This window comes from Myotis daubentonii, chromosome 8 (genome assembly GCF_963259705.1).
Source record: "Myotis daubentonii chromosome 8, mMyoDau2.1, whole genome shotgun sequence".
Taxonomy (NCBI): domain Eukaryota; kingdom Metazoa; phylum Chordata; class Mammalia; order Chiroptera; family Vespertilionidae; genus Myotis; species Myotis daubentonii.
This window is the reverse complement of record NC_081847.1, coordinates 66,983,939-67,009,331: the sequence shown is the minus strand read 5'-3', so window position 1 is coordinate 67,009,331 and position 25,393 is coordinate 66,983,939. Positions and strand designations below refer to the sequence as shown.

Below are 25,393 nucleotides of genomic sequence, written 5' to 3'. Positions count from 1 at the left end.
ACAGCCAGTTTCATAAGAAGCTGGGGCCCGTTCAGCCTTCTCCTTCCGTCCTCTCAGGTTGGCTCCCAGGGAGAGCTGCTGTCCACAGTGGCCCAAGGCAGTGTGTGCTCAGGGTACAGTGACTCACTGGAAAGCCTTGTTTGGCCTCAGGGGGAAGGACTGTGCATGGAGGACAGACAGACACTGTGCTAGGAACTCTTGGTCCTGGTTTCAAAGCAGGCTTTCTCACTCCTGGGGTCACGGACGGTGGACAAAGGAAGACTAACATTTTCTGGGCATTTCTGTCACCTGCTTCCTCATGTAAACCTTTCAGCAACCTGCCAGCTAAATACAGTTGTCTCTGATGTCAGTTTGTTGGGAAGACCAGGATCATAGTGGTGAGGGAGTTTGCCGAAGCTCACACGGCTGAAAAGTAGCAGCAGAATTTGAATCTGATGCCGAACCCTGTATAGGGTCTTCCAGAAACTGCCAACCCATGGGTTTATGGTGTGGAGGCGAATGTATTAGTCCAAACATAGTCTCTATAACCTATTTTCTAACAAAAATGCTCATAAGGACACAGAGAAAGTCACGCGCAAATGAAGTATTCTGTAAAACCCGAGCCAGGTCAGGAATTTGTCTAATTTGGCAAATCGTTGCCCATACCTTTGACATTTTCCCCTTTGTCAGGTTCTAAGTATGGGAAGTGTTTTTTATATGAAGCATTTTCCTGAAGTTTTAAACCCTTATGATTGCTGATCTTGTGGTTTTCTGTAATTTGCCTCAAGTGTTATTTACGGAATTTGCAGCGCTTCCTGTTATTTTGTTACCGTTGTTTTATTCCTTGATCTCATCGCATCCTGGAAGGCTCTGATCGTGAATGCCTCTTCCCACCCCACAGCTGCTGCCTGTTTATAAACCCGGGTACTTTCTGTAGTCAGCAGGGAGATCTGAGGCAAAGGTCTAGCCTTGCTGGAGGATTCTGGCTAGTCCAGAATTGCCCAGAGCCCGACCAGGTCATGAGACAAAACAAATGAACAAACGAACCAAACCGGGAGAAATGTCCCGGGGGCATGACACCTGGGAAGGTGGCAGCTTATCAGACAGCGTGAACCAGCCTCCCTCAGTTCTCCGAAACCAAGTTCGTCAGTCTACAGCGTGATGCAAAAGGAAGCTCATCTTGCTAGACCTAGCCAAGAACCGTCGTTATGACACTTTTTGTCATGCTGTTTCCTCTTATTTATACAGTGGAGAGTAGGATGTTTTCAAATAAACCCTCTAAATTTGAAATCCTGAGAATGCATTATTTCTAAAACGCCGCACCGTTAACAGCCTTTTAGCTGGTTGCATTATAAAGCATATTGTAACAGCTTAAAGGAAAAATCTGAGCTGAAATGTGTTTCCATGGCCCATATGTTGAATCCTGGCATCTTTTTCAAGCTGTTGTCAATTAGTAACGAGATTAAGTTCTGCCTTTATGTCCTCTGTAAGATCGGGTATGTGCTTAGATGCTGCGGAGAGCTACAAAGGGAGATATTTTCTTGGGTCAGAGGTGACTGAGAGCAGCGGTAGTTGGGAAGACAAAGATGTGTTGTCCCAAGTGTTCGCGATGGACACCCAGGGCCATCAACAAACAGAGAGAAGGAATGGCTTTTGCTGCGGGAAACAAACCGTTTTCCAGGCCAACAAACTGTGATCTTGGACTTTTTGCCATATGCATGGTTTTTAAAAGAGAAAGAGCGGTTGAAGCAGCCCTCCTGGTCATAGGCTGTTTCTTGCCCTGAGCCTGGCAGCATGCAGTTCTTGTCTAACCTGGATCAAATCAACCTCTGTAGTCCCTTTACCCCGTGGCTTTGAATCTCCCTTTGTTCCCACACTCTGCTCCTGGGACCTAACAAAGACATTTTTAGCATTAGTGGGATGTATCAGCTGATGACCCAACATACTTTTGTGTTGGCAGCAAGTGGACATATAGCCTTTTAGCTTAAGAATGCATTTCCATTGCTCTTAACTTGTCATTGGTCTTATTTCCTTACACTGTGGCATAGTGCGCCATTGCTAATGGGATTTCTGCTATTGAATGTCACAGGAGCATGGAAAACAAACCAGACTTACCAGGTTTGATATCTAAATTTTAAGCAGCATAATTACATTGCGGCCTAAAGTAGGAAGGAAACATGGGGATGCTGGCATCCTTGTTCCAATAACGCGCTGAGGTTAAAGACTGGAAGCAGAAAATACATACAATCATGAGGACGTCTGCTGGAACTGGAGGGCATGGCTTGATGTGTAAAGGCCGCTGAGTGGGCTTTCTGTCATATCATTGGGGGGTGCATTTGATAGGGCTCCAGCAGTCACACGGATTCTGCCTGCAATCTTGATTTCCAAGTGAGTCAGCCCGAACGGAGTGACTTATACTATGGTTCTCTCCCTATCAATGGTAGAGAAATATGTTGACCTAAAAAAAGAAAGAAAGAAAGAAAGAAAGAAAAACATATTACTTGGGCTACATGTTCTTCAGACCAAAACAATGGCTTTCTGTCAGGTTTTTACCTGGAAGCAAGTACCACAATGGGAAGAAGGTGAGTGTGTCACTCCTGTGTAATAAACAAAGACATAACTCCCGAAGCTGACAAGGATGTGCGGAAACTCACATTTCCATACTTTGCTAGGGACAGTGAAAGTTACCAAGTTGAAAAGCATTTTTGGTTCTATGAGTGAAATCTCATTTTGGCAAGTTTATCCTAACAATTTTATAAACATCTATAAAAATGTTCATCTTAGTATTATTTATTATAGCAAAAGACTGAAGGCAAGCTCAGTGCCCCACCATAAAATGTAGTTGAGTGAGTTTTTATTTTATCCCCTGACTGGCTTACATGCAGTCATTATAAATCCCAAATACAACTTATGTAACAATGTGGGGGAAATATTCGTGCATTATATGTTAAGTTAAAAATCAACTCTAGGCCCCTGGTACCTTGCCAAGACCTGGCACATAACAGGTATTGAGGACATGTCTGTTCAGTGGCAAAGAGCTTTTATCATCTTCTTGCAGCAACCCAGCTAGATAAAGGTCTTATCTAATTGGAGGACTGACGATCTCCCTCACCCCACGCCCAAACATATGCCCCTAGGAACCATGAGATAATGGGGTGTTGACTGAGCAAGAAGTCAAATGACACCCCCTGGCTGGTCTTGCTGGAAGGCATGTCCATGACCACCTTCACTTATACCTTCTGCCCCTTTGTAGTCCATGTGTCATGGGTGCCCTACTATGAGCCTCAGGCCTGACAAAGGGCAGAGTGATGCATAGCAGGTGGCTTTGTCTGGTCTTGGAAGAGCCTGAGGAGGTCGCACCAGCCTGCCTTGGCCACGCTGAGATAGCTTTCTGAGCCACATGCAAGACAGATGGCCTCCCGGGGCCACAGGAAATAATACGAGTTTGTGGGTTTGTTAAAAATGTAAGTGGTGAGCCATGCAGGCGTCATTCCACAATTTGAGTTTTGGGTTCTTTTTCCAATGTTATGTCTTAGAGTTTTTCCTGAGTCAGTTCATGTAGAGCATTTCGCCAGGCCATTGAAATAAAACCAAACTTTACTAATACATGTTTCCCCTGCTATCGGAAATAGAGCATTCCTCTGAAATCTGTTGTAAGCCAAGATGGTGTAAAGTGAAGATACGATTACCATTAATTTATATGGAAAACTTTTTGAGCTTCCCCAGACCCAAATTTCAGCCCATGCACTATGTCTTTAATTCCATTCACCGCGATGGAAGCAATTAATCACGTCCAGTTTTACACTAAGTGGAACACACTCACGAGCTTCCTTAGGCCTTTCTGGTACATTAAGACACATTTGCTAACGGATGCACAGGATAAGTGGAGTTAAAGCACAGATGCTCACACAGGTCAAAAGCTGGATGCTGAGATGCTAAGGATGGTTCCCAGGTGGGGCCACTCTCACTGCTCAGGGTGCCACTGCCTCTGTAACAGCTGCTACCAAACAACCCTGAACGCCATTTTTACTTCTCACCGTTCCCATTAAAGTGAAAATGCTCTTTGGGTTTCTCTCAGTTAGTGAAAACAGGAACTGACGTAGGTCTTTTTTGTGAGAGCGAAGTGGGGTAACACGAACTTTTGAAAAGCAGGGAAACCAGTTCTTATTTCTGGTTGATGAGGGAGGAATGGTTTGTTACCTTCTTTTTTAAAAAAATGTTCACTTCCACAATTTTTATTTACTTGCCACTTCCTCTCTGTCCAGCCCTGATCTGAGCACTTACCACAGATTCTCTCAGTTAATATTACAAACAATTCAAGGAGGGACTATCACCCTCACTTTGCAGATGAGGAGACTGAGGCACAAAGAAGTTGAAAACCCCGTGTGAGGCCTTCCCACAGGGGAGCCCGAGGCCGCCTAAAGCCCAGAGCCATCCCACCTAACCCCACACTCCGTGGCTGCCTCGATGCTTTCCTGGTTTTTCCCATATACCTACCTTGAACATGTATTACTTCTATAATCAGAAAGAATCAGGGTGCATTATTTCAAAGGCAGGCAAATGGATGCCGGTGTTTCTCCCCATGCTGCACAGTGCCTCCTGAACAGAAAGCATGGTCAGCCCTCCCTCACAGGATTTCTGTGGCAGTAGGTGGATTCTGCATTGGCCCTGCTCAATATGGCAGCCACCAGACAAGTTGCCTGTGGTTGCTGAGCCTTTAAAATGTGGCTGGTGAGACTGAGCAACTGAGCTTTCATTTTAATTTATTTAAACTTAAGTTTAGCTGACCCATGGCCCGGTGGCTAGCTATCACACTGAGCAGTGCAATAGCTGGCACCTCCCGGTCACACTGCCCGGTGGCCTACAGGGACTTGGCGCCCTGCTGGCAGAAGTCAGGCCACCTCCCTATCTGTTTGGGCCACTCTCCTGTGCCTACACCTGCAGGGGGTGAGCTGGAAACTGCAGGCCCAGGCTCCATCCCTCGGGGCTGGGAGATAAACAGCCTGCTCAGATGGTGGGCAGAGAGGGCCAGATGGCCGTCTCTAACCTCTATGTGAAAGAACAGGTGAGGCAGGGTCAGCAGGCTCAGGGTTGGCTGGTTTGAGTCCCCTCAGCAGGCTCTGGAGTGCGGGGCCATCCCTAGTTCCTGGTTCTGGTGGATCAGGGCAGGGAAATCCTGGCCCCGAGTGTGAGAGCCCATGGAGGAGGTGGCTGGGGGTGTGGGCTCTGGATTGGTCACTTTAGATTTGAAAGACAAGTTCTTTCCTATCTCTAGAAATTAGTTAATCCTGGGAGGGCAGTTAGGGTCAGCTTTAACCAGACATGAAAGCATCGAAATACAGAGAATAAAAAACATAGTTAGTACATAGCAGAATCAGGGTAAATAAAACGAAAAATACATTGGATTAAGGTCTGTGGCTCAAGGTTCTTTCTTTTAAAAAATACTAGGAAGAGAAGAATTTAACTGCATACACGGAACTGCTGCTCGGTAGGTCAGCTTCAGTGGTAGGAAAGGAAATGTATCGCCGCAGCTAAAGCTGGAGGGGCGGTGCTGAATGTCTTTGGTGAGTGGCCACTATGAAAGTACGGCCTGCAGTTCATTGCAACAGGCATTTATCAAGCCTCCGCCGGGCCTGTGCACAGAGCCCTGAGGAATGTGCGGATGAAGAAAACATGATCCTGGCTATCAAGGATCACCCGGCAAATATGGGGCACACACGTGCTGAACCTCCTCCCCCAGCCCATTGATGCATCACTACTCACATGGCAGACATCACTAATCGCTCACTGTACTCTCTTCTGCTCAGTCCAGTGGGACCGGCCTTAGAATCCTCCACAGCACAGTGCAGCTGGGGGCCTCCACTCTGCAATTAGACCCTCAGTCCACAGGATCGGTAGGGGTGGTACTCAAAGAGAGAAATGGCTGGGGCGGGGGCGGGGGGGGGAGATTCCAATCAATTCACATGTAATAGAGACAAGAAGTGCTTTGGGGGATGGAAGGGGAAAACTTTAACCTGTGTTGAGGGAATTGCCTCCATAGAAGTGATAGGATTTGAGACAGCCCTTAAAAGACTGCTCCTGGCCTGATGCAGGGGTGAGGGCACCACTGCAGAGGGGGGTTCAATGAGAGCCTCAGGGCAGGAAAGTGTGGATGTGCTTTGAGAAACAATGGGCAGGTGTGTGAGTGTCTCTCAGACCATGCTTTCTAGCAAGGCAGAGGGACCAGTGGGAGCCTTTGGTGGAGGCCCCAAATGCTGGGCTGGAATGTGTGGACTGAGTTCTGAAACAGCGGGACCGTCTGACACTACCAGATCAGAGCGCTTCAAGCAGAGGATGCCGGACAGTGCAGAGTGGGTCAGAGCAGGGAGAGCTTGGGGCGGACGGGGGACTGGGTAGGAAGCTATCACCAATTCAAAGGCAACGGGCGTCTCAGTCCCTGTGAGTAACGTAGGAGTGAAAGGAAGGAGACGGATTCAGGAGGCTGTGACCTAGAAATCCAGAAGAATTTTGTGACCAGCTGGACAGAGGGTTAGAACTGAATTCAAAGATGACAGCTCTGTTTGGAGCCTGAATGATTCTGAAGGGGGATAGGGGTCATTAACCATGATATGGAACCCAAGAGAGAGCCGTTTAGAAGCTGCTCGAGGAACCATGGGGCAGCCAGGGGAATCCTTCTCCCTGGGCTTGACAAGGTGGATTTTTAGCTCTGGAAAGAACCCAGAGCCAGAGACTGGGAGACATCTGCCTTCGGATGAGAGTCACAGCATGGGAGAGCTTGGAGATGACCAGAGTCTCCTGGCACAGTAGGTAGACAGGCTAGCTAGGCGGACACAATCATGCCCAGTGATAAGGGCTGGTTCGTGAATAAGCAGACCAGAGGAACTGAGCAGAAATCCAGAAATAGACTAGAGTGAAAAGGAAACATTCACATATGATAAGGATGACATCGCAATTCGGTGAAATAATAAAGGACCTCTTAGCAAGTTCTGGCGAGACAATTAAGACCCTTCTGCATTTTGGAACTTGATAGAGGTGTGGTTGAACAACATTGTGGATATACTAAATGCCACTTACTTGTATGCTTTATAATGGTTAATTTTATGGTATATGAATTTCACCTCAAGTTTTTAAAAAAGAGCCGTAGGGAAAGAGATCCTTCTCTCACACCATAGACCAAGATAAACTCCAAATGGATCAAAGATTAACGTGTAAAAAATGAAACTGTATCTTGTGATAGTTGGTGTGGTGATGGTTGCACAACAATGTGAATGCACTTAATGCCTCTGAACTGGACACTTAAAAATGGTTAGTGTAAGTTGTATGTTGTGTGTATATTATCACACAAAAAAGGAAATGAAAACCATAAAATAATTCACAGAAAATATGGCTGAATTCCTTTATAACCCTGGAGTGGACAAGAAGATGCTCCACATACTCTTTCTCTCCTATTATATGAGCAAAAATCCAAACAGCAACCAAGATGCTTTGTTTGTAAGGCTGAGGGAAACAGGCCCTCTCTCTCGTACCGTGCAGGTCGAGTGAAACAGCAATTGGGAAATTTGAATTTGGACTGAATATAAGATGATATTAGGGAGCTACTGTATCTCCAGAGAGGAGAGAGAGAGAAAGAGAGAGAGAGGGAGAGAGAGAGAGAGAGAGAGAGAGAGAGAGAGAGAGAGAGAGAAGGGAGGAAGAGCTGGGCCAGGAGCCACTAGGATCAGGAAGAATCCACTTTGGTGAAGAAGGGAAGCCGTCCCAGAGGGGAAGGGTCATGAAGGCCATGTTGGTTGGTCCATATTTTTTTTAGAAAAGACTGATAGTGTCTACTCAGAGTCAGGAGGTAGGTTTACAGGCTTTAGGGTAAGGGAGACATTTGGAGGAGATGCTGAGGCAAATTTGTTTGGTGACTGAGTTTGTGTGAAGAGGCAGTACGTCCTGTTGCCTGGCTCACAGCTCATGCTCACCCAGCCCGCACGGAATAGGCTGGAGAAGGGGTGCTGTGAGCTGAGTCTAGAGCGAAAGATGTTCCAGCTCAGACTCAGAGGGGCCATTCCTCAAAACACTAAACAGAATTCCCATATGACCCAGCAATCCCACCTCTGGGTATATACCCCAAAGAATTCAAAGCAATAGCTCAAACAAAATTCACACACCCATGTTCATAGCAGCAAGCAGTATCCACAACAGCCAAGAGATGGAAGCAACCTAAGTGTCCATTGACAGTTGACTAGATAAACAAAATGTGGTAGGTATATGCATATAGTGGAATAGTATTCAGCCTTTAAAAAGAAAAAGGGGAAATTCTGGCCCAGGCAGTGTGGCTCAGTGGTTGATCGTTGATCTATGAACCAGGCAATCATGGTTCAATTCCCGGTGGGGTCGTGCAGGAGGCAGCCAATCAATGATTTTCTCTCATTGTTGATGTTTATATTTCTCTTTCTTCCCCCTCCCTTCCTCTCTGAAATCAATTAAAAACTATTTTTAAAATAATAGAAAATTTAAAAAGAAGGAAATTCTGACATGTGTTATATCACAAGGATGAATCTTGAAGACATTATGCTAAGTGAAATAAACTGGACACAAAAAGACAAAACTGTAGGATTCACTGGTAGGAGATTATTAGAGTAGTCCATTTCAAAGAAACAGAAAGTAGAAGGGTGAGTGCCGGGGGCTGGAGGGAGTGGAACGGGGAGTATGTGTTCAATGCAGGTATTAGTCAGATTGAGCTGCCATAACAAAGTACCACAGACCTGGTGGCTTAAACAATAGACATTATTTCCTCACAGTTTCAGAGGCTGGAAGTCAGAGATCAAGGTGTCAGCAGGGTTAGTTTCATTGAGGCCTCTCTCCTTGGCTTGCAGACCATCATCTTCTCCCTTTGTCCTCATGGTCTTTCCTCTGTGTGTGTCTGTGTCCTAATTGCCTCTTCTTATAAGACACCAGTCCTATTTGATTAGGGCCCACTCTAGTGACCTCATTTTAGCTTAATGGCCTCTTTAAAGGTCCTGTCTCCAAGTAGTCTCTGGGGGTTAGGACTTCAACATATGAATTGTTGGGGGGGGCGGAGGGGGGGTTTGCACATAATTCAGCCCTTAACAATGAGTATGGAGTTTTACTTTGGGAAAATAAAAAGTTCTGGTGAAGGATGGTGGTGATGGTTAAGTGTGAATATACCTAATACCACTGAACTGTACACTAATAAATGGTTACAAGGGTATAAATTTTAGGTTATATATATTTTACCACAATACAAAATTAAACTTAATTAAATGTAATTAAATTTTAAAAGGGAAAAAATCCTCAGAGAGGCAAGGGAGCTGAGGGTGCTGCTGAAAGGGTGACCGGCCTGGGCCCTGGCCTTCATGCAGGGGGCAGAGAGCAGGTGGGGCGGGGCAGCAGGAGGGTGGGAGTCCATGGGGGAGGGGGACAGGACCTTAGGAAACAGGAGGCTGTGGTCTGACCACACTGAGGTCTGGGCAGCCAGTTCATTTCAGGCGATGCTGAGTCCTCACCCTTCTCATCTGTGCAACGAGTGTTACAATCGCCACTGTAATAGCTTCCTCGCAGAAGCAGCAGGGAGGGGCTGGGCTGATTCTCCCGCTGTGTTGTGTGGCCCAGTCCCCTCCGAGCTCTTCCTTTTCTGTGATTTTCAAGCAATCGCATCAGCTGCTTTCAGCCTGAATGTGGAAGCCGCAGATGATGTGCTGTTTCTATAGAGACTTACGTCCTCCTGAGTGGGGGTGGGGGTGTGTGAACCCAGATACACCCTAAGAAAAGAAGAGGGGGAATGAACCAACAGCCCAGACAGGTGACAGATAAAATCCCAGAGGGATAGAACCTGACCCGGTTTTACTGCTGTTTTGTCAAGAAAATTTCCAGCAAGCACCCTGGACTATTTTGTGTTATGTTTGTCATAGTACCTTCTATAGAGTGAGGTGACACTTTACCTGGTGAAAGGCTAACATGGGAACACAACTGTGAGGGTCCAGGAACTGGGAAAACCCAGGAAAATGTTGAGCCTCATGGGCCTGACTCCTGGCCACTTGACAAAAAAGTGGGCTTGGTGAGTTTCTCCTTGCACCTGCCTTTCTTTCTCCCTTGAGAACGGCCACGGGAGACAGCTGGCTGTGTGGAAGGGTTTGAGGCATGGTTCACTGTGTGATGGTGGCAGGTTCCTTGGCCACCCTGTGCCTCAACCTCCTAACTGCACCGTTGGGGACTAATCCCCATGTGCGAGAGCAGTCGGGACGGGTTTAGTGAGATGACCCAGTCAGGTCCTCAGTGCAGAGTGTCTGGTAACCCTGGTGAGGAAACCGCTGCCCGTGGGCAGGAGTCAGCCCTCCAGTCACTGCTATTCTCTTGTCTCCCGTTCCCTTCCAGTGGGCCACGGACAGAGCGAAGGGGAGAGGATGGTAGTGTCCGACTTCCACGTTTTCGTCAGGGATGCGTTACAGCACGTGGATGTCATGCAGAAAGACCACCCGGGGCTGCCCGTCTTCCTTCTGGGCCACTCCATGGTAAGTAGACCACAGACGATGCGGTCCAGATCAGGCTGTGGCCTGGGCAGCGTGAGAACACCGGGATGGAGAAGGAGCAGCCCTGACGCCCTACCTCATCCCAGCTCCCCGCCTGGCTGGCACACCCCACTCTGCACTTGGAGTTCCCAGGCAATTCAGTGCTCAGGAAACAGGTCAGGTTCAGAGCCCTGGAGACAGCCCAGAGAGCTCAGAGTGGCCCGTTCCTTCCCACCAGGGCCCCAGGCACCAGGAGGTGGCCCACCAGTCCTTACAGAGGAGCTCGGTGTGGGGCACTGACCTTTGGTTAACCCTGCCTCTACCTCAGTGCTAATTCACAGTGAGGCTCTCAGGGCACTTCTCCCTGCAGAGCCACTTCTCAGAACGGGGGTGGTGCTCCAATCAGCGAGGAGCACACGGAATGTGCCCACACCCCTGCTGGCTTCAGAGCTGTGCAAATGGAACCAGGGACAAAGGCTCCCCGTGGACCCAATTCCTGAACGGTCATTCACCATCCCTTTAACACTGTAAAGGTATAAAACCCTCTTAAAACTAACCAAGTATAAATCTTTAAATCGAGGGTCCTCAAACTGGCAGATCTTCCTCCCCAAGCCGACGTGTTGGCTGGCGGAGAATTTGAGCTGCTTGATTTTGAATTTGGGGAAACTGTTCTCTCTAGGGCAGAGCTCCCTGCCCCTTCTCACCGCCTGGCTCTGTTCCTGCGTCCCTCTGACCTGCCTGGCCCCTGTAAGCACTTGCAGTTTCAACCCTTGGTTCAAATTACCTGCAGTTTCAGCCAAGAGTCAAGGCCTCAGACCTTTAGCATTGTCCACATTCACTAAGTACCCAAAGTCTGGAACCTTTACTGAACCGGGGGGGTGGGGGGTGGAGGGGGGAGTGTAGCAACCTCTTATTATCATCAGATTAAACAAAAACAACCTTTTATAAGCCTGACAGAATGGATCAGTTGGATGTCTGCCAGCTTTTGGTTTGAGGCAGACAGAGTAGGAATGTATTGTTTAACTTGCAGCCCACAGGCAGGAACCTCATTTGTATCTCTCTGAAATGTTTGCTCCTGGGGAAAAAATATGTAATAAAATAATTGCAGACCCAGTTTATCCAACATCCGATGGTGTCTGTTCCAAGGGGGACCTCCTCGGGACTGTGACCAGGCTTAGGGGGCCTCTTCCATGGAGCCCCTTAGAAATCGTGTGCAGGTGGGAACCGGCACACAGCAACTCTGCCCATTTTGCATTGCAGGGCGGTGCCATCGCCATCCTCACGGCCGCGGAGAGGCCAAGCCACTTCTCTGGCATGGTTCTCATTTCACCTTTGGTTCTGGCCAGTCCTGAGTCCGCAACAACTTTCAAGGTAAATGGATTTCTGTTTCTGTGAAACGTTTGCACTTCCCTGGCAACTCCTGTAGCTGGAGTCGGGGGTAAAGGGCGGAAGTCCATTTGGACAACGATCAAACATGATTGCCACCAGGGTTCTGTAATTTTCATAATCAGGTGCTTCCCACCCCCGACCCCCAAAGACAAAGGGAAAATGACTTCCTATTTATGTGTGTTTTATTAGTGAATGTTGAAAGGAGAAAAGACTACATGTGTTAGGAATACAGCGAAATAACCTGTGTTGACAAGTCACACACCAGGTGTTTGCTGACTTTAGCCGAAAGTGCACAGCAAGTGGGCATGCAGGCTATTTGTAATTGCAACATAGGGTGGTGTTCACCTTAGCCCTCCCACATCCCAGAGCACTCCCCCCTGATTCTAACCCAGCTGTCATGTCGTTTTTTCTGGTTATAATGTTACGTAATGGCACATGGGCACTCCTCTTGGTTCTGGGGCTTTGAGCCTCGAGGCAAACAAGCCAATAAGACTCCTGCCAGAAGCAGAGCAGGTGCCTTCCTCCCTGAGAAAGGACAGGAGCAGGGCTGCTTAATTGCGACTGTGGGTTGTTGACATGTGATGGACCTGCCCTTGAGGGGCATGAAGTTTGAGAGAGATAATAACCTAACGAGAGTAGAGAACCCCCAACCTGTGTATCTCCAAAGAATGCTCCATCTCACCTCAGTGCTAGGTGGCACTGCTGCCTCCTGAGCCAGCTCCTGGGACTCTCAAAGGAGCATGAAGGGTGAGGCAGTGGGTCACAGGGCCAGGGGGAACTGGGCAGCCATTAGCCCCTGTACTTATCCTACTTTCCCTGGCCTCCCCATCAAATGACAGCAGGATCGTTTAAATCATTGCCTTAGCTCAGATGCCTTTGATATTCTCCTGAGGACCCCAAACAGAGGAAAACAGGACAGGGAGTGAAACCTTGTCAAAATGTTCTCAAACGTCTCCTGCAGCCCACAGCCACAGACTTAATCCCTAGACATGGGCTGGCAGGTCCTGTGTACCGGCTTTCAGTTAGGTACCGAAATGTCACCAATTTCAATGAGAATAGGTTGAGCAAATGATAAATCTGGAATCATCTGATACTTTAACCAGCGAACAATTTACTTAATTTGAGGAAGAGGAGAGAGGGCTAGCTCTTTTGAACTTTGCTTGGTTTTAAGGAAATCACCACTGCCTTACTGAAATCAACTGGCAATAGTACATTTTAGTGCTCTGTGGACAGCAGTGGAGGCGGGATCCACGTGTGTCTGCCATGGAAAAAAACAAGGTCGTCCACAGAATCACAGGTGGCCATCTAAGTGTGCAAAAGGGGACACGGTCTCCTGGACTCCTCCCACCGTGACTATGCAGAACGTGAGCCACATCAGTCAAGGGCTCTTGTCCAAGTAGAATAAGCAAGACCAGGGTCACAGAGGAGAGGGAAGTTCCCTCTGCCATCCATGTGCTGGGAGCCAACTGCCTGAGACTTACTCAGCTCAGTGAGTGCCAGGCATGTGCTGTACTTTTACACGCATTATCTCACTTAACTCCCGTCATCAGCCCAGGGAGAGGTCACGACCTTCACGTGCTGGATGAGTGACTCTCCAAGATTACACAACCTGTGTGATGGATTCGAATCCAGGGCTGTACTCTCCTCGTCTAGGGTGTTTCCCCATCGGCGAAAGTGGATGTCTTCTACACTGGACGCTTTTCCTTAGAGAAAAGCCAGGGGCTGTGGGGCTTTTCAGATGATGCACACAAAGGTCATGGCAGCTGAGCCCTGAGATGGAGCCGGCAAGGTTTCCTCCCAGAGTCACTGGTGGAGGCGGAATTTCTGGGCAAGGGTACAAGAACTGACCTTTCAGAGCCCTGTGCTAATAGATCACCTTCTCAGATCAAGGGCCAGCTGTCCCTGGAGGGGTGCAGGTCCTGTTGACAAATAGATTTCCTGTTGCTCTCAGACCTGAGGGCACGTCCTCCCCACCGTGGATTCTGTTGCTGCCTCTGGCTCTTGGGCAGTTTTGACTGATAGAATCTTTGATTCATCTGTCTACCCACCCCAGATGACTTGATCACCCTGCACACATCTGGTCCTGTCTGACAGCCTTCCAGAAAGAGTCTCATTGAACCTTCTTTTAAATTTAATTTTTTAAAAAGTTTTGTATAATACATTTACACGAGGGAAGGCTCCCTTCCTAGTTTGAAGGTGGGCAGCCAGAATTACAGAGGGAGTGGATGCATCTTCTGTGGGCACACATACACACTCCATTTGCTCCTGTTTTACACAAATGGAATGTGCTCCCTGCACTTTTTTGTTTCATTGTTCTCTCTTGGCTGACTGATTTGTTTTTGTGAGTTTTGGGTTGAATTTGTCTACTTTGCAGACAAAGTGCTCCTCCCCATCAGAATAGCAAGAGGCCCACTGTGGGGTGAGCTCTGGATTAGGGGAGGCCCTGCTGTGGGGTGAGCTCTGGATTAGGGGAGGCCCTGCTGAGGGGTGAGCTCTGGATTAGGGGAGGCCCTGCTGTGGGGTGAGCTCTGGATTAGGGGAGGCCCTGCCGAGGGGTGAGCTCTGGATTAGGGGAGGCCCTGCCGAGGGGTGAGCTCTGGATTAGGGGAGGCCCTGCCGAGGGGTGAGCTCTGGATTAGGGGAGGCCCTGCCGAGGGGTGAGCTCTGGATTAGGGGAGGCCCTGCTGAGGGGTGAGCTCTGGATTAGGGGAGGCCCTGCTGAGGGGTGAGCTCTGGATTAGGGGAGGCCCTGCTGAGGGGTGAGCTCTGGATTAGGGGAGGCCCTGCTGAGGGGTGAGCTCTGGATTAGGGGAGGCCCTGCTGAGGGGTGAGCCTTGGATTAGTTGAAGCCCTACTGTGGGATGGGCTGTGGATTAGGTGGTGCCCCGCTGACCAAACTTTGGGCCATTTATTTGCAGTGGTTTGCTCTTATGGGCCCAAAGGTGGACAGATTGCTGTAGACCATCTCTTGCTTAGAAAACTAAGGCTCAGGGGGACCTTTCTGAGGGTCAGTGGCACTGTCAGGGGCCACAGAATGCAGAGCCTCATGACTCCTCATGGCCTCATGACTCCTCACCCAGAGCTCAGCTGAGGACTTCTCAAAGGTTTGTTTCATGGCCCAGAGTTCCTGCTATAGAGATTCTTGAAATCATTAAAGCAGGCAGCTTGAGATCTCAGACTTCTCAGTACAGAGGGTCACGTGAAAGGTGGCATAAGACTGTTGACATAAGAAATGTCTAAACCTGAAGAGAATTTCTATGAATTTATTGGAACCAAACTGATGACATATGCTGGGGCACAAAATGTCAAATGCTCCGGAGAATAGCAGTTTTGCCGTTTCTTTTATGCATTTGAAATTAAAGAAGGAACCTAAGGAATATTATATGGAGGTCGGAGAAAGCAAGGCGGGGATCAGATTACAGGATCAGATTTGCTGTCTTGGTGGTTTATCTGAGAAGGAGGGATGTGAAAGGGGGCATTTCAAAGGTGTGTTAACCTAGATGCACAGAAACAATGGACAAGGACTTGCTTAAAGCAGAGCCTTTTAGTGAAGAAGGTATATTCCTGGGGAGTGACTACCCACCATGATCTGTCCAGTTAGGAATTTATAAGATCACCGTGCGAGGCTACTCTCCATAGAACGCCTTTTTTGTCACATCCCCTACCCTGAAATGTGAGAATCCCAGCTATCTCTTCCCCCCTCCCCTACCCCTGACCAAGCCTGCACACAGCTGGTTTTTACCCCCATGCTCTGTTTTCAACAGGCTGGGTTGAGCAGAGGCTTCTGGTCTCCAAACACTGTGTTAAGAATGTGGTTGCACAAGAGAAATGAGAGCAGGAGAAATTTAGAAACAAAAAATCAGTGCATTAGACCAAGTCTCGGCTGTTTATGCGGCCATTTCATGGGGATTATGCCCTGGGGAAGGCAGGGCTGGAGTAAAACCAGAAATAGAGGGGAAACCTTTGGCTGCCCAGATAGGAGGATGTCAAACTCTGAGCTAAACTGGGGCCTCCTCACCTGATCTAGCCCAGGAGGACAGCCAGGAATGTGCAGCAGGCTGTAGCACATCTGCTTCCTCTGAGAGTCCCTGGGGTCAGGGACAAATTGCCCCGGGCAGAACTGGGGTCAGGATGGGGCTCAGCCTGCTGGGAGGCTAGTCTTCAAAGTGACCTTCCTGACTATTGCCTGGAGGCTGTCTCGTGGGGTCCAGGGTCAGATGCAGGAGCCAGCCCAGTGTTTCCAGATGCTTCCACTCCCCGCCAACCAGGGCACCTGGCCAACTAGGGAGAAGTGAGTGGCCACTATAAACCTAGCACGCCTTGGTTGACGTCCTCTCCATTCATCCTAAAAGGAGGGAAACTTATTCTCAATTTAGACAAGGAAATGAGGCCCATTGTCTTGCACAAGGTCAACTTGAGCGCCAGCTCAGCTAGCAATTGTGGCAGGATGCTCCCTTTCACCCCAAAACCTGCCCAAATCAGGTCTCCTTAACTTTAGCCCACTTCCCAAGTGAATGTCACTCATCTGTTTTTAATCACCATCATCCAGAGGCCATCGGGGCAGTGGGGGTGGAGGGGTAAGGTGGGGTGTTGGGGACTTGCTCTTTCTTCAGACTTCAAGTACAGTTAGATCTAGGAGTTAGGGACCTAGCTGTGCTCATGAATTTGGCAGCAGCAATGCCCCATGAGGCATTGTTACCTCTGTCATACAGGCACCTGCTCTCTAATAGCTGGGGGTTCAAACGTCTAGACACTTAGGACTTGGGGAAGGAGTTATGGCTCCAACACATCCTTGGGGAACCCCGGCAGTCAGCAAGTGTTTAATCCTTCCCCGGGGCTCACCAGAAATGGCATGCAGGGCTTTCTATTCTCCATCTGCTGAGGGTGCACTTTCCCTCCTGAGACAGCTGGGCGATCCTCTGACCCTGCACGATGCCACCCCCACAGAGGGCGTGGAGTTCTAGCCTCCAGCATAGGGCAACCTGCTGGAGCCACTTTAAAAGGTAACGATTGTAATCACCTCCCTCGTGTCAAGTCTCATGAGCAGAAGCTTTAAAATGATCTTAGGGGGCCATTAAAACCTTCATATCAATAAAGGCATTTGTGCAAGTCACTAGTATTTAAAGTGATAAAGTGATGAGCCTGCAGTTAATCCCAGAATGCCACAAAGGCATGTCAGGGACGTAAGACACATTCCAGTCTCTTATTCCTCAAGAGGAGAACCTCGTTTCTGGGGAGTTGTCCTCTTGTGAGTGAAATAATTTGGGGTTTTAGCTCTGATGTGACATTTGTTGCGAAGCTGCAGGTCACATACTTTTCCTGCAGTCTCCACTCTGAATAATGCCAGCATGTGCTCACTCCTTCATCAACCACTGCCAATTTCTTGAGCTTCTCTTGGGGCCAGAAGCCCAAAGGTCAGTTAGGGACTAGCTCTGTGGGAATCAGGTCTCGGGTCACCTTCCCAGCAACCGTTCAGGTTCATTTTATTATCCCCATTTTAGAGATGAAGAAACTGAGGATCATAGACTTGCTTGGGGATGCAGAACCAGAGGTCTGGTGCAGATCTTCCGGGCTCCCAGTCTGAGTCTGATTCCTCCACTTCAACACCCTCCTCTTCTGGGCTTGTATCCAGCGATTGTGTGTCCATTCGTTGTGGGTCTCAGCTTCCAAATTACCCTGAAGCAATGAGACCCGGGGTCCCTGTTGAGTTGGTGTCACTGAGATCTCTGTGGTTGCACAACCCTGACTTAGCCTATTGGGGACATGATGATGGCGGCGGTCTCTCACATCAAGGGGGGCCCATTCAGTGTCATCCTCTGTTGAGCTGGATCTGAGGCTCTCTCCACACTCCCGCAGGGTTAGCTGAAGATTTTGGTAGAAATGGTACAAACAAAGCTGAAAAGGGCAGCAGGGAGAGGGATTGTCTTTGGCAACTATTCAATGCATCCTTGCTCCTGCGTCCTTCTTGGATCCTTTGTGGGGAAGAGTCTAAGCACCTATTTTTTTTAAGCTGTGACATTATTGTCATCAAAAGGTTTGCCTCTAACCAATTAAGTCCTGTTAGAAATGCGGTTTGGAACTTACTACGCAGATTTAGAAAAAGAGCTGAGAGTCAGGGCCATCCAAACATCTCTCATGGTGGTACCTTCAATAGGGCAGTTGTCCCTCCCAAGACATCTGTGCCCCTCCCCTCCCACCAGGGCGGGTCAGGAACCCTCTACTCTGGCTTCACTTTGGAATCACCTAGAGAGCTTAAAAAACACTGATTCCAGCGCCCCAGCCCACTCAGAATCTCTCAGTGGGACCTGGGAAGAGGCCTCTGTGATGCCCCCTGAGAGTCCTCGTGGTGGGAGGCGCACAGCTGCACACATCCACTCAGCATGATGTCCTTGCCATGTCTCCTCCTGCTTGTGCTCCGGGCAGTAGGCCATGGGCAGCTACAGGAGTCCTCACCAGGACTTGGCTTCTGGTACTTGGAAAGGGGGGCGGGGTAAGGTGGCCAGCTCATCTGCCATTAATTGTTGCCTCGAGGGACCAAACCCTTGCACTGATCATTTTGTGTAAAGCACATGCTTCTCCAGAAATGCTCCTCCTTTTTTCATATGAAGCTCTTCGTAAAAGCATCATTTAGCTGCAGAAAGTTCCCTGTTAAGAGAAAGAAAAGACGACTGGCTCAAGGAAAGGGCAGAATAGGTGTCTCCCTGTAATTGTCTCCCGGAGGCAGTCCTTCCTAGCTTTCAAGTCCCCTCACCACCCCCGAGAAACCAGAGCAGGGATGGTTCCAGCCACAGCATGGCCTTTTCTGATTCTTTTGAGCCTAAAATGTCAGCATCTTCCCCTGGAAACAGAGGCCTTGGCACTTTGGGATGTACCTGTGTTGGTTTAAGAAGTTCAGGAACACGGATTCAAAGGTGAAGGTCAATCTGCCTCTTCACAAATGGCCGGCACTTGTGAGTCCAGAAGCAGGTGATGAGCAACAAAACAGAAATTGTTGGCAAATGAGAAATCCGCTGGTGGGCTTCAGAGAAATGGGATGAAGAACTGCGCGGTGTCTCCCCTCGGTCCTGTTGCAGGCTGAGGACCGAGTGCTATGTCCCTGCGTCTTTTTCTGGCCGAGCTGATCTGGAGGTGGGTAGGTAGGAGGCGGACTTGCAGGAAAACAGCCGTGTCCTTGAGAAGGCCATGCCGAAACAAGCAGGCAGGCAGGCCAAGCAGGGCAGCAGGGTCTGGAGACTGACGTTTGCATAAGGTCCTAGCAAACACAGTCACCACTCAATTCCTGGGCGTGGCAGGGTCACATGTAGAGTCAACCATCAGCCCTTGTGTCCTCTCAGGAAGCTGTGGGCAAGAGTCATTGAGAACAGCAGGATGTGTAGAAGTCAGGATACATTAAGTTTTTTCCTAATAGTGTTGCCCTTGGTGGAGGAGATAATCCCTAAGTGTCCACCCTTCTTACACCATCGGGGCCCAGTGCAGGCTGCACCACTGGTGCCGCTGCCTCTCTGTGCACCCGCAGTGCACTTCTTATCTGTTGTGTTTTCTCTTTAGTAGAAATGTTTAACTTCTGAAAACACAGATACCAACTTCTGAATTTAGATCCCAGAGGAGCCCCTGGTTCCTGGAGGTCACAGACATGTGATCTGTGTTTAGAAACACTGGGGCCCTTGCCTTTTGTAAAGCTCCCAGAATCCTGAGTCCTTCCGGTTCCATGCTCGTTCACAACCCCACCTTGGCTCTTGAACCCGCCCCATAGACCATGTCCATTCCACGAGGCTTCAGACTGTGTGAACTGACTCGAGTGCTAACCTAGTGTTCCAAGTTGGATTGCCTTACATTTCTATGCTAGACTAGCACAGCTCAGCTCAGAGCCTGGCAGTAGCACCTGGCACATTGATGGCAGCAAGTCGACAGGCATGGGGTTTACTTGCCTGGACACCAGGCTTGGGGTGCAATGACCTACAAGAGTCTTAGAGGCAGGAGACCGCCATCCTTGCCCTGAAAAATGGAGAGTTGCCACGTGGATTTCAGAACAGAGGTGTGCATGTGTGCTCTTTTAGGAGCAAAGCCCTGCCTGGTCCCTGGCAGTGCGAGGCTGTATCATGCGTGTGCAGCCTGAGGAATGGGACGTGTTATAGCTCGAAGTGTGAAGGGAGATGGGGCAGCACAGCAGTTGTGTCAGTGGAGAGTCTCAGTGCCTGCTGTTCTAGATAATCCATAGGAAAGGTTGGTTTCTTGGTTGCATTCATTGGGGGTCGGGGGGAGAGAACATAATGAAGGCTGGTGGCATAAAAGGAAAGAGTAGCCTCGCCCAGACCCTTGCCCCCTTTCCAGCTGAGCTCCTGGTGTGGTACTGAGCCTCTGTTTTCATGTCTGTTAAATCAGGATAAACCCTCACCTCACAGCATCTGTGTCGAGATTAAAAGACTGGGCATCTATGACTGTGCCCGATGCACCAAAAGATTGGCACTCAGTAGATGCCAGTGCCCCCGCTCCCTACCAAGGGTACTGAGGAGACATCACTTAGCTCCAGGACATTCGCTCTCAACATGTGCTGAGAATTCACCGTTTGCCACCTTCCGTGTGATTCTAATTTCAGCATTTCACAGCTCACTTTTGAAATAGCATCTTTCATCCCTGCGTGTCTGTGCACAGTGCAGAAATGAGAACAGTCCCCTCCACAGGCAGAAGTGTGAGATCCAGGTTCATGCTTTTCCTGGGTAAACACAAGACCCAGCCTGAGAAATGGAGTGGGGCAGGAAGGCCTGTACCTGCATCAGGGTCAAGTTCAAGGAGCATGTATGAAGCACCTACTGTGTGTCTGATGCTTTTGCACCCAGTGGTTCTCCTTGGCAGCTAAGGAAACAGAGGCTCAGTGGTGGTCAGCTCTGTGTCCACAAGCATGAGGCAGCACAGCCAGGAATCAAGTCAGGTCTCGCTCCCTCTGCCACACATCTGATCAGGCTTGGTGGCCATTTCTGTTCCCCTCCAAGAGAGACCATGACAGTCGGCAGATTCTTTCTGGTCAGAGCAGGCTCCTTTGGCTCCACTCACGGGTGGCTTAGGCGATTCTGCCCCTGCTGTGTGTTTTTTAGAATCTTCTGAGAAGTGGCTGGTGCAGAAGAGCTCATCCAGGCAGCTCCTGCAAGTAATTCAGAATCCCCACTGATGAGTGATTGCGGGGAGGGCTACCACACAGAATCGGGAGCAGCAAAAATAGACATGGCATTCCCTCCGACAGCCCAGTGACCACTTCTCGCCCACTCCCACAGGATCTGAATCAGCCTAACTCAAGGCTGTCTGAGTCAGAGCAGAGAGAGTCCTAGTGCACGCAGCCTTGGGAAACAACCCTGGCTGGTGTTCAGTTTGGGTGTCACTTTCCTTAATTTGCTGTAAACTGTCCTGTGGGCAGAGCTGGGCATGGATCCCACTGCACTCACACCCTTGTTTTCCTCCCTGGTTAGGTCCTTGCTGCGAAGGTTCTCAACTTTGTCCTACCAAACATGTCCCTGGGCCCGATCGACTCCAACGTGCTCTCTCGGAATAAGACAGAGGTGAGAATCTTTCTGAAAACCAGGGGGTAGCTGGGGCTGGCGAGGGTGTGAAGGCAGCAGCCCCAGAGGGAAATCTGAGTGTTAGCTCTGTCTGTGGCATGGTGCTGCCCTGTGGCCGAGGCCCTGAAGGAAGTGATGGGGACATGAAGGTGCGGGGGATGCCGTCTGGCTTCAGGATTGGGAGGGAAGGGATATGTGGTCGCAATGCCTGAGCTGTGCCCTCAACGTCAAAGAAGCTAACCAGGTAAAGTTGTGTGCATATCAGCCAGGTCTCTTTGGGTTGTAAGTGACAGAAACTTAACTCAAAATGCTTTAAGCACATTTAAAAGTGAAATTAAGCAAAAGTGAAATGTATTGGTGAATATACTAAAGGCCTCGGGCATGGGTGAATCTGGGGGCTCAAAAGTCTTGTTCACCATCCATTCTCCCAGGTCTCATATCCCCTACTTTGGCTTCATTCCCGACCGAACTTTGCCCAAGTGGAGGCAGAGATGGTGCTGGCAGCTGTACATGAGCCACCCCAGTGGAAAGGTAGCTCTTCCCAAGAATAGTCCCAGGGCTGATTCTTATTGGCTGATTGTCCACGCCTGGGTTACTTGTCCAGGAAAGGGGTCAGTGTCAACCCCGCCCAACTTCAAGGACCGAGTGAATGGGAGGGGGGTGAAATTGGGATAGAGTTTCAGAGGACAGAAGAATGGATTCAGGCCAGGCCAAGTGCCCTGTGGGCTGTGGGAGTGGTGCAGGCTAACAGGGAATCAGAGGGAAAGGTTCAGGTGGAGGAGGCACACCTAATGAGCCCTGGTGTGGAGAAAGGACAGCCCATTTGCAGAACAGCCAGTAGTTTGGTTCAACCACATGTAGGGCAGCAGGTGAGAGTTGAGGACTAAAATGAAGTCAGATTATGAGGTTATCCAGGAACCCCATCTTCCAGGGGCCACTGCCCTGCCAGGAGTATGTTGTAGCCCCCTGAGCGGTATGGCCTTCTATAAAAGCAAAACCAGAAAAAGGAAGAGAGGGGAGGAGAGGGGAGGGAAGAAGAGGGAAGGGAGGGGCAAAGAAAGAAAAAGAAGATAAAAGCAAAGCCAACTGAGAGAAGCTTAGAAAGAAGAGGCAAAGTGGCTTTGGAGAGATAAGCTGGGAGGCTGTGCCATCAGTGTCGTTGCCTATGGGACCAGGCAGGAAGGTCAGCATGGACAAAAGGTCAAGATCAACAATGTGGGCTCTGGCCAGTGGTAGAGCATCGGCCTGCACACTGAAGGGTCATAGGTTCCATTCTGATCAGGGGCACATACCTGGGTTGCAGGTTCATTCCCAGGCCTGGCCGGGCCCATGGAGGAGACAACCAATCCACGTGTCTCTCTCATCTGCCTCTCTCTCCCTCTCTCTCTCTCCCTTCCTCCCTCCCTCCCTCCCTCCCTCCCTCCCTCCCTCCCCCTGTCCCTGCTCCCCCCTCTTTCCCCCATTCTCCCCCCTCCTCTCCCTCCCTCCTCCCTCCTCTCTCCCTCCTTCTACTCTCTCTAAAAAGCAATAGAAAAAATATCCTTGGGTGAGGTTTAATAAAACAAAACAAAAAAGATCAACAGTGTGCCTGAGACACTGGGTCTGAGCAGAGTTCAAACCTCCAGAAATTGGGGTTTATCTATTAAGACACCACTCAGTGAACCAACCCACCTCCCAAAGTTTAGTGCAAGGCCAACACCTGTCCTGCCTTTGATTGGGCCTCAGTGCTCCGTACACAGGTGGGTGCATGTGCTTACCCACCAAGGCACCCCCAGATGGCAGACTGAGGCTCTGCAAGAATGGAGGACTTGCTGGGTCATCCACTGGTGGGATTAGCCTGAGAGCTTAGGTGGGTGTGGTCCCCAGCCCTGCCCTGTCTGTGGGACAACAGCCCCCTGCAGACTTACAGCCAGTGGACAGGCAGCAGCCTGGGCCTCTGGAAGACACTGGAATTATCTTCAGGATTAAGCAATTCATTTTGCCACCTTCTGCCTCAGCTTCCCATTTGCCTCAGGGATTTGAAATCATGAAAGCGGTGGCTTCCTGAGGACCCTGTAAAACGGAACGGGCACTCTGGCTTCCCCAGGTTTCCTTGGGATTTGAGCAGTTGGAGTTCAACTTTATTATAAAATTGGACCTCCTAGGCCTCCGGGAGTCACTTAGGGAGCGGGCAACGAAATTCGAATCGTCCCCAATGTGTATAAAGGGGACATTCTTTTTTTTTAACTTTTAAAAATATATTTTTCTTTATTGATTTCAGAGAGGAAAGGAGAGGGAGAGAGAGACAGAAACATCAATGATGAGAGAGAATCATTGATTGTCTGCCTCCTGCACGTCCCACAATGGGGCTCGAGCCTACAACCCGGGCATGTGCCCTGATCAGGAATTGACCCTCCTGGTTCATAGGTCGACGCCCAGCCACTGAGCCACACCAGTCAGGCTAAAGGAGACATTCTTGATCAGGTTAAAACTCCCAGGCTTCCAGGGCCAGGAGGTCCTTATGAATTAGGCTGGTGTGAGGCTCGGAGTGGTGGGGCCTGTGGGGAGCCAGAGGCTATCAGATCCACCTAAGTCACCCGCAGTCAATTTTAATTTAATCTAAGTTTTAAACCCACAGTGTCTCCCAAACCCATGTCTTGGGGCCAAAATTGACCAGGGTCAAAGAATATGTGAATAAAGGGAAAGAATGTGTAACTCCAAAAGGCAGTTCTGTATGTTGAAAAGGCACAACTTTAGGACCCAGAAAAACCAAAGACAAGCATATGCTGTTTGATTTAATCCTGACATGAATTCAACCAACATTAACCTCATTTCACAGAGTGGAAACTGAGGCTCAGAGCTTAAATAACTTGTTTCTGATTGCACAGTCGGGGCAGAGCTGGGATTTGAACCCATTTGATTCAAAAGTCCATGTTTGGGTGCCTCTTTCCAACTAGTATTTACAATAATTATGCTCTTTTTTCTGTTTTTTATTTTCATTTTTTTTAATTTATTGATTTTAGAGAGAGGAAGAGACAGAGAGAGAGAGAGAGAGAGAGAGAGAGAGAGAGAGAGAGAGAGAGGCTGCCTCCTTCATGTGCCTCAACTGGGGAATGGAACCCAAAACCTGGGTATGTGCCCCAACCAGAGAATCAAACTTGTCACCTTTTGGTGTACAGGACGATGGACGCTCCACAGGGCTCTTTTTCCTGTTTTATAATTACTGGTCCACACAGCCTGTGGCTGGAGGCCATTGCTCTGTGTGCAGATTGGCTTTGTTTGTTTTTTTGTTTTTTAAATATATTTTATTGATTTTTTTACAGAGAGGAAGGGAGAGGGATAGAGAGTTAGAAACATCGATGAGAGAGAAACATTGATCAGCTGCCTCCTGCACACCCCCAACGGCGGATGTGCCCACAATCAAGGTACATGCCCTTGACCGGAATCGAACCTGGGACCCTTCAGTCCGCAGGCTGATGCTCTATCCACTGAGCCAAACCGGCCAGGGCCAGATTTGCTTTGTGATGGGGTTCCCCACCTACCGGCATCCTCCATAATGGCCCTGGCTTGAATGTGCAATCTCTAGTAAAACCAATTATTTTTGCTGCAGCTGTGCTAGGACAACAGTGGGTTAAGAGAGAGGGCCCTCCCTCTGAGATCTTTGAGAGGAAACATCCAGGTGCAAATCTAGTCATTTATCTCACCACCTGAAAGAACTTGAGCATAAAGGAAGTGGGGGGGAAAGAGATAATGAAATTATTCCAAACCCTCTTTGTTTAAAATTAGCAACTCCCAGGGTTTTCATCTCATTTTTGAAATAGTGGAAAATTCCATTGAAGGCCTTAAACACACAGAAGAGTCGGGTGTGAATATACAGTGCAGGGTCTCCCCTGGGATCTTGGGTTGCATGCCCTTCTGTATCAGGTTTCTGACTGGTCAGGTAAATGGAGTGATTCTTTAGAAACACTAATGGTCTGGCTC

General features: G+C 49.1%; 1 protein-coding gene across 3 annotated transcripts in view; it reads left to right on the top strand.

Annotated features, from left to right (window-relative positions):
- The window catches only part of MGLL (monoglyceride lipase), a 103,289-nt gene that overhangs the window by 60,303 nt on the left and 17,593 nt on the right, over positions 1-25,393 (top strand). For 2 of the 3 annotated variants that reach the window (XM_059706781.1, XM_059706778.1), the window contains exons 4-6: positions 10,360-10,496; positions 11,754-11,864; positions 21,344-21,433. In XM_059706781.1, the coding sequence (XP_059562764.1) occupies positions 10,360-10,496; positions 11,754-11,864; positions 21,344-21,433 (338 nt within the window). The remainder of the gene's footprint in view (positions 1-10,359; positions 10,497-11,753; positions 11,865-21,343; positions 21,434-25,393) is intronic. The other variant, XM_059706780.1, reaches the window with a different exon arrangement.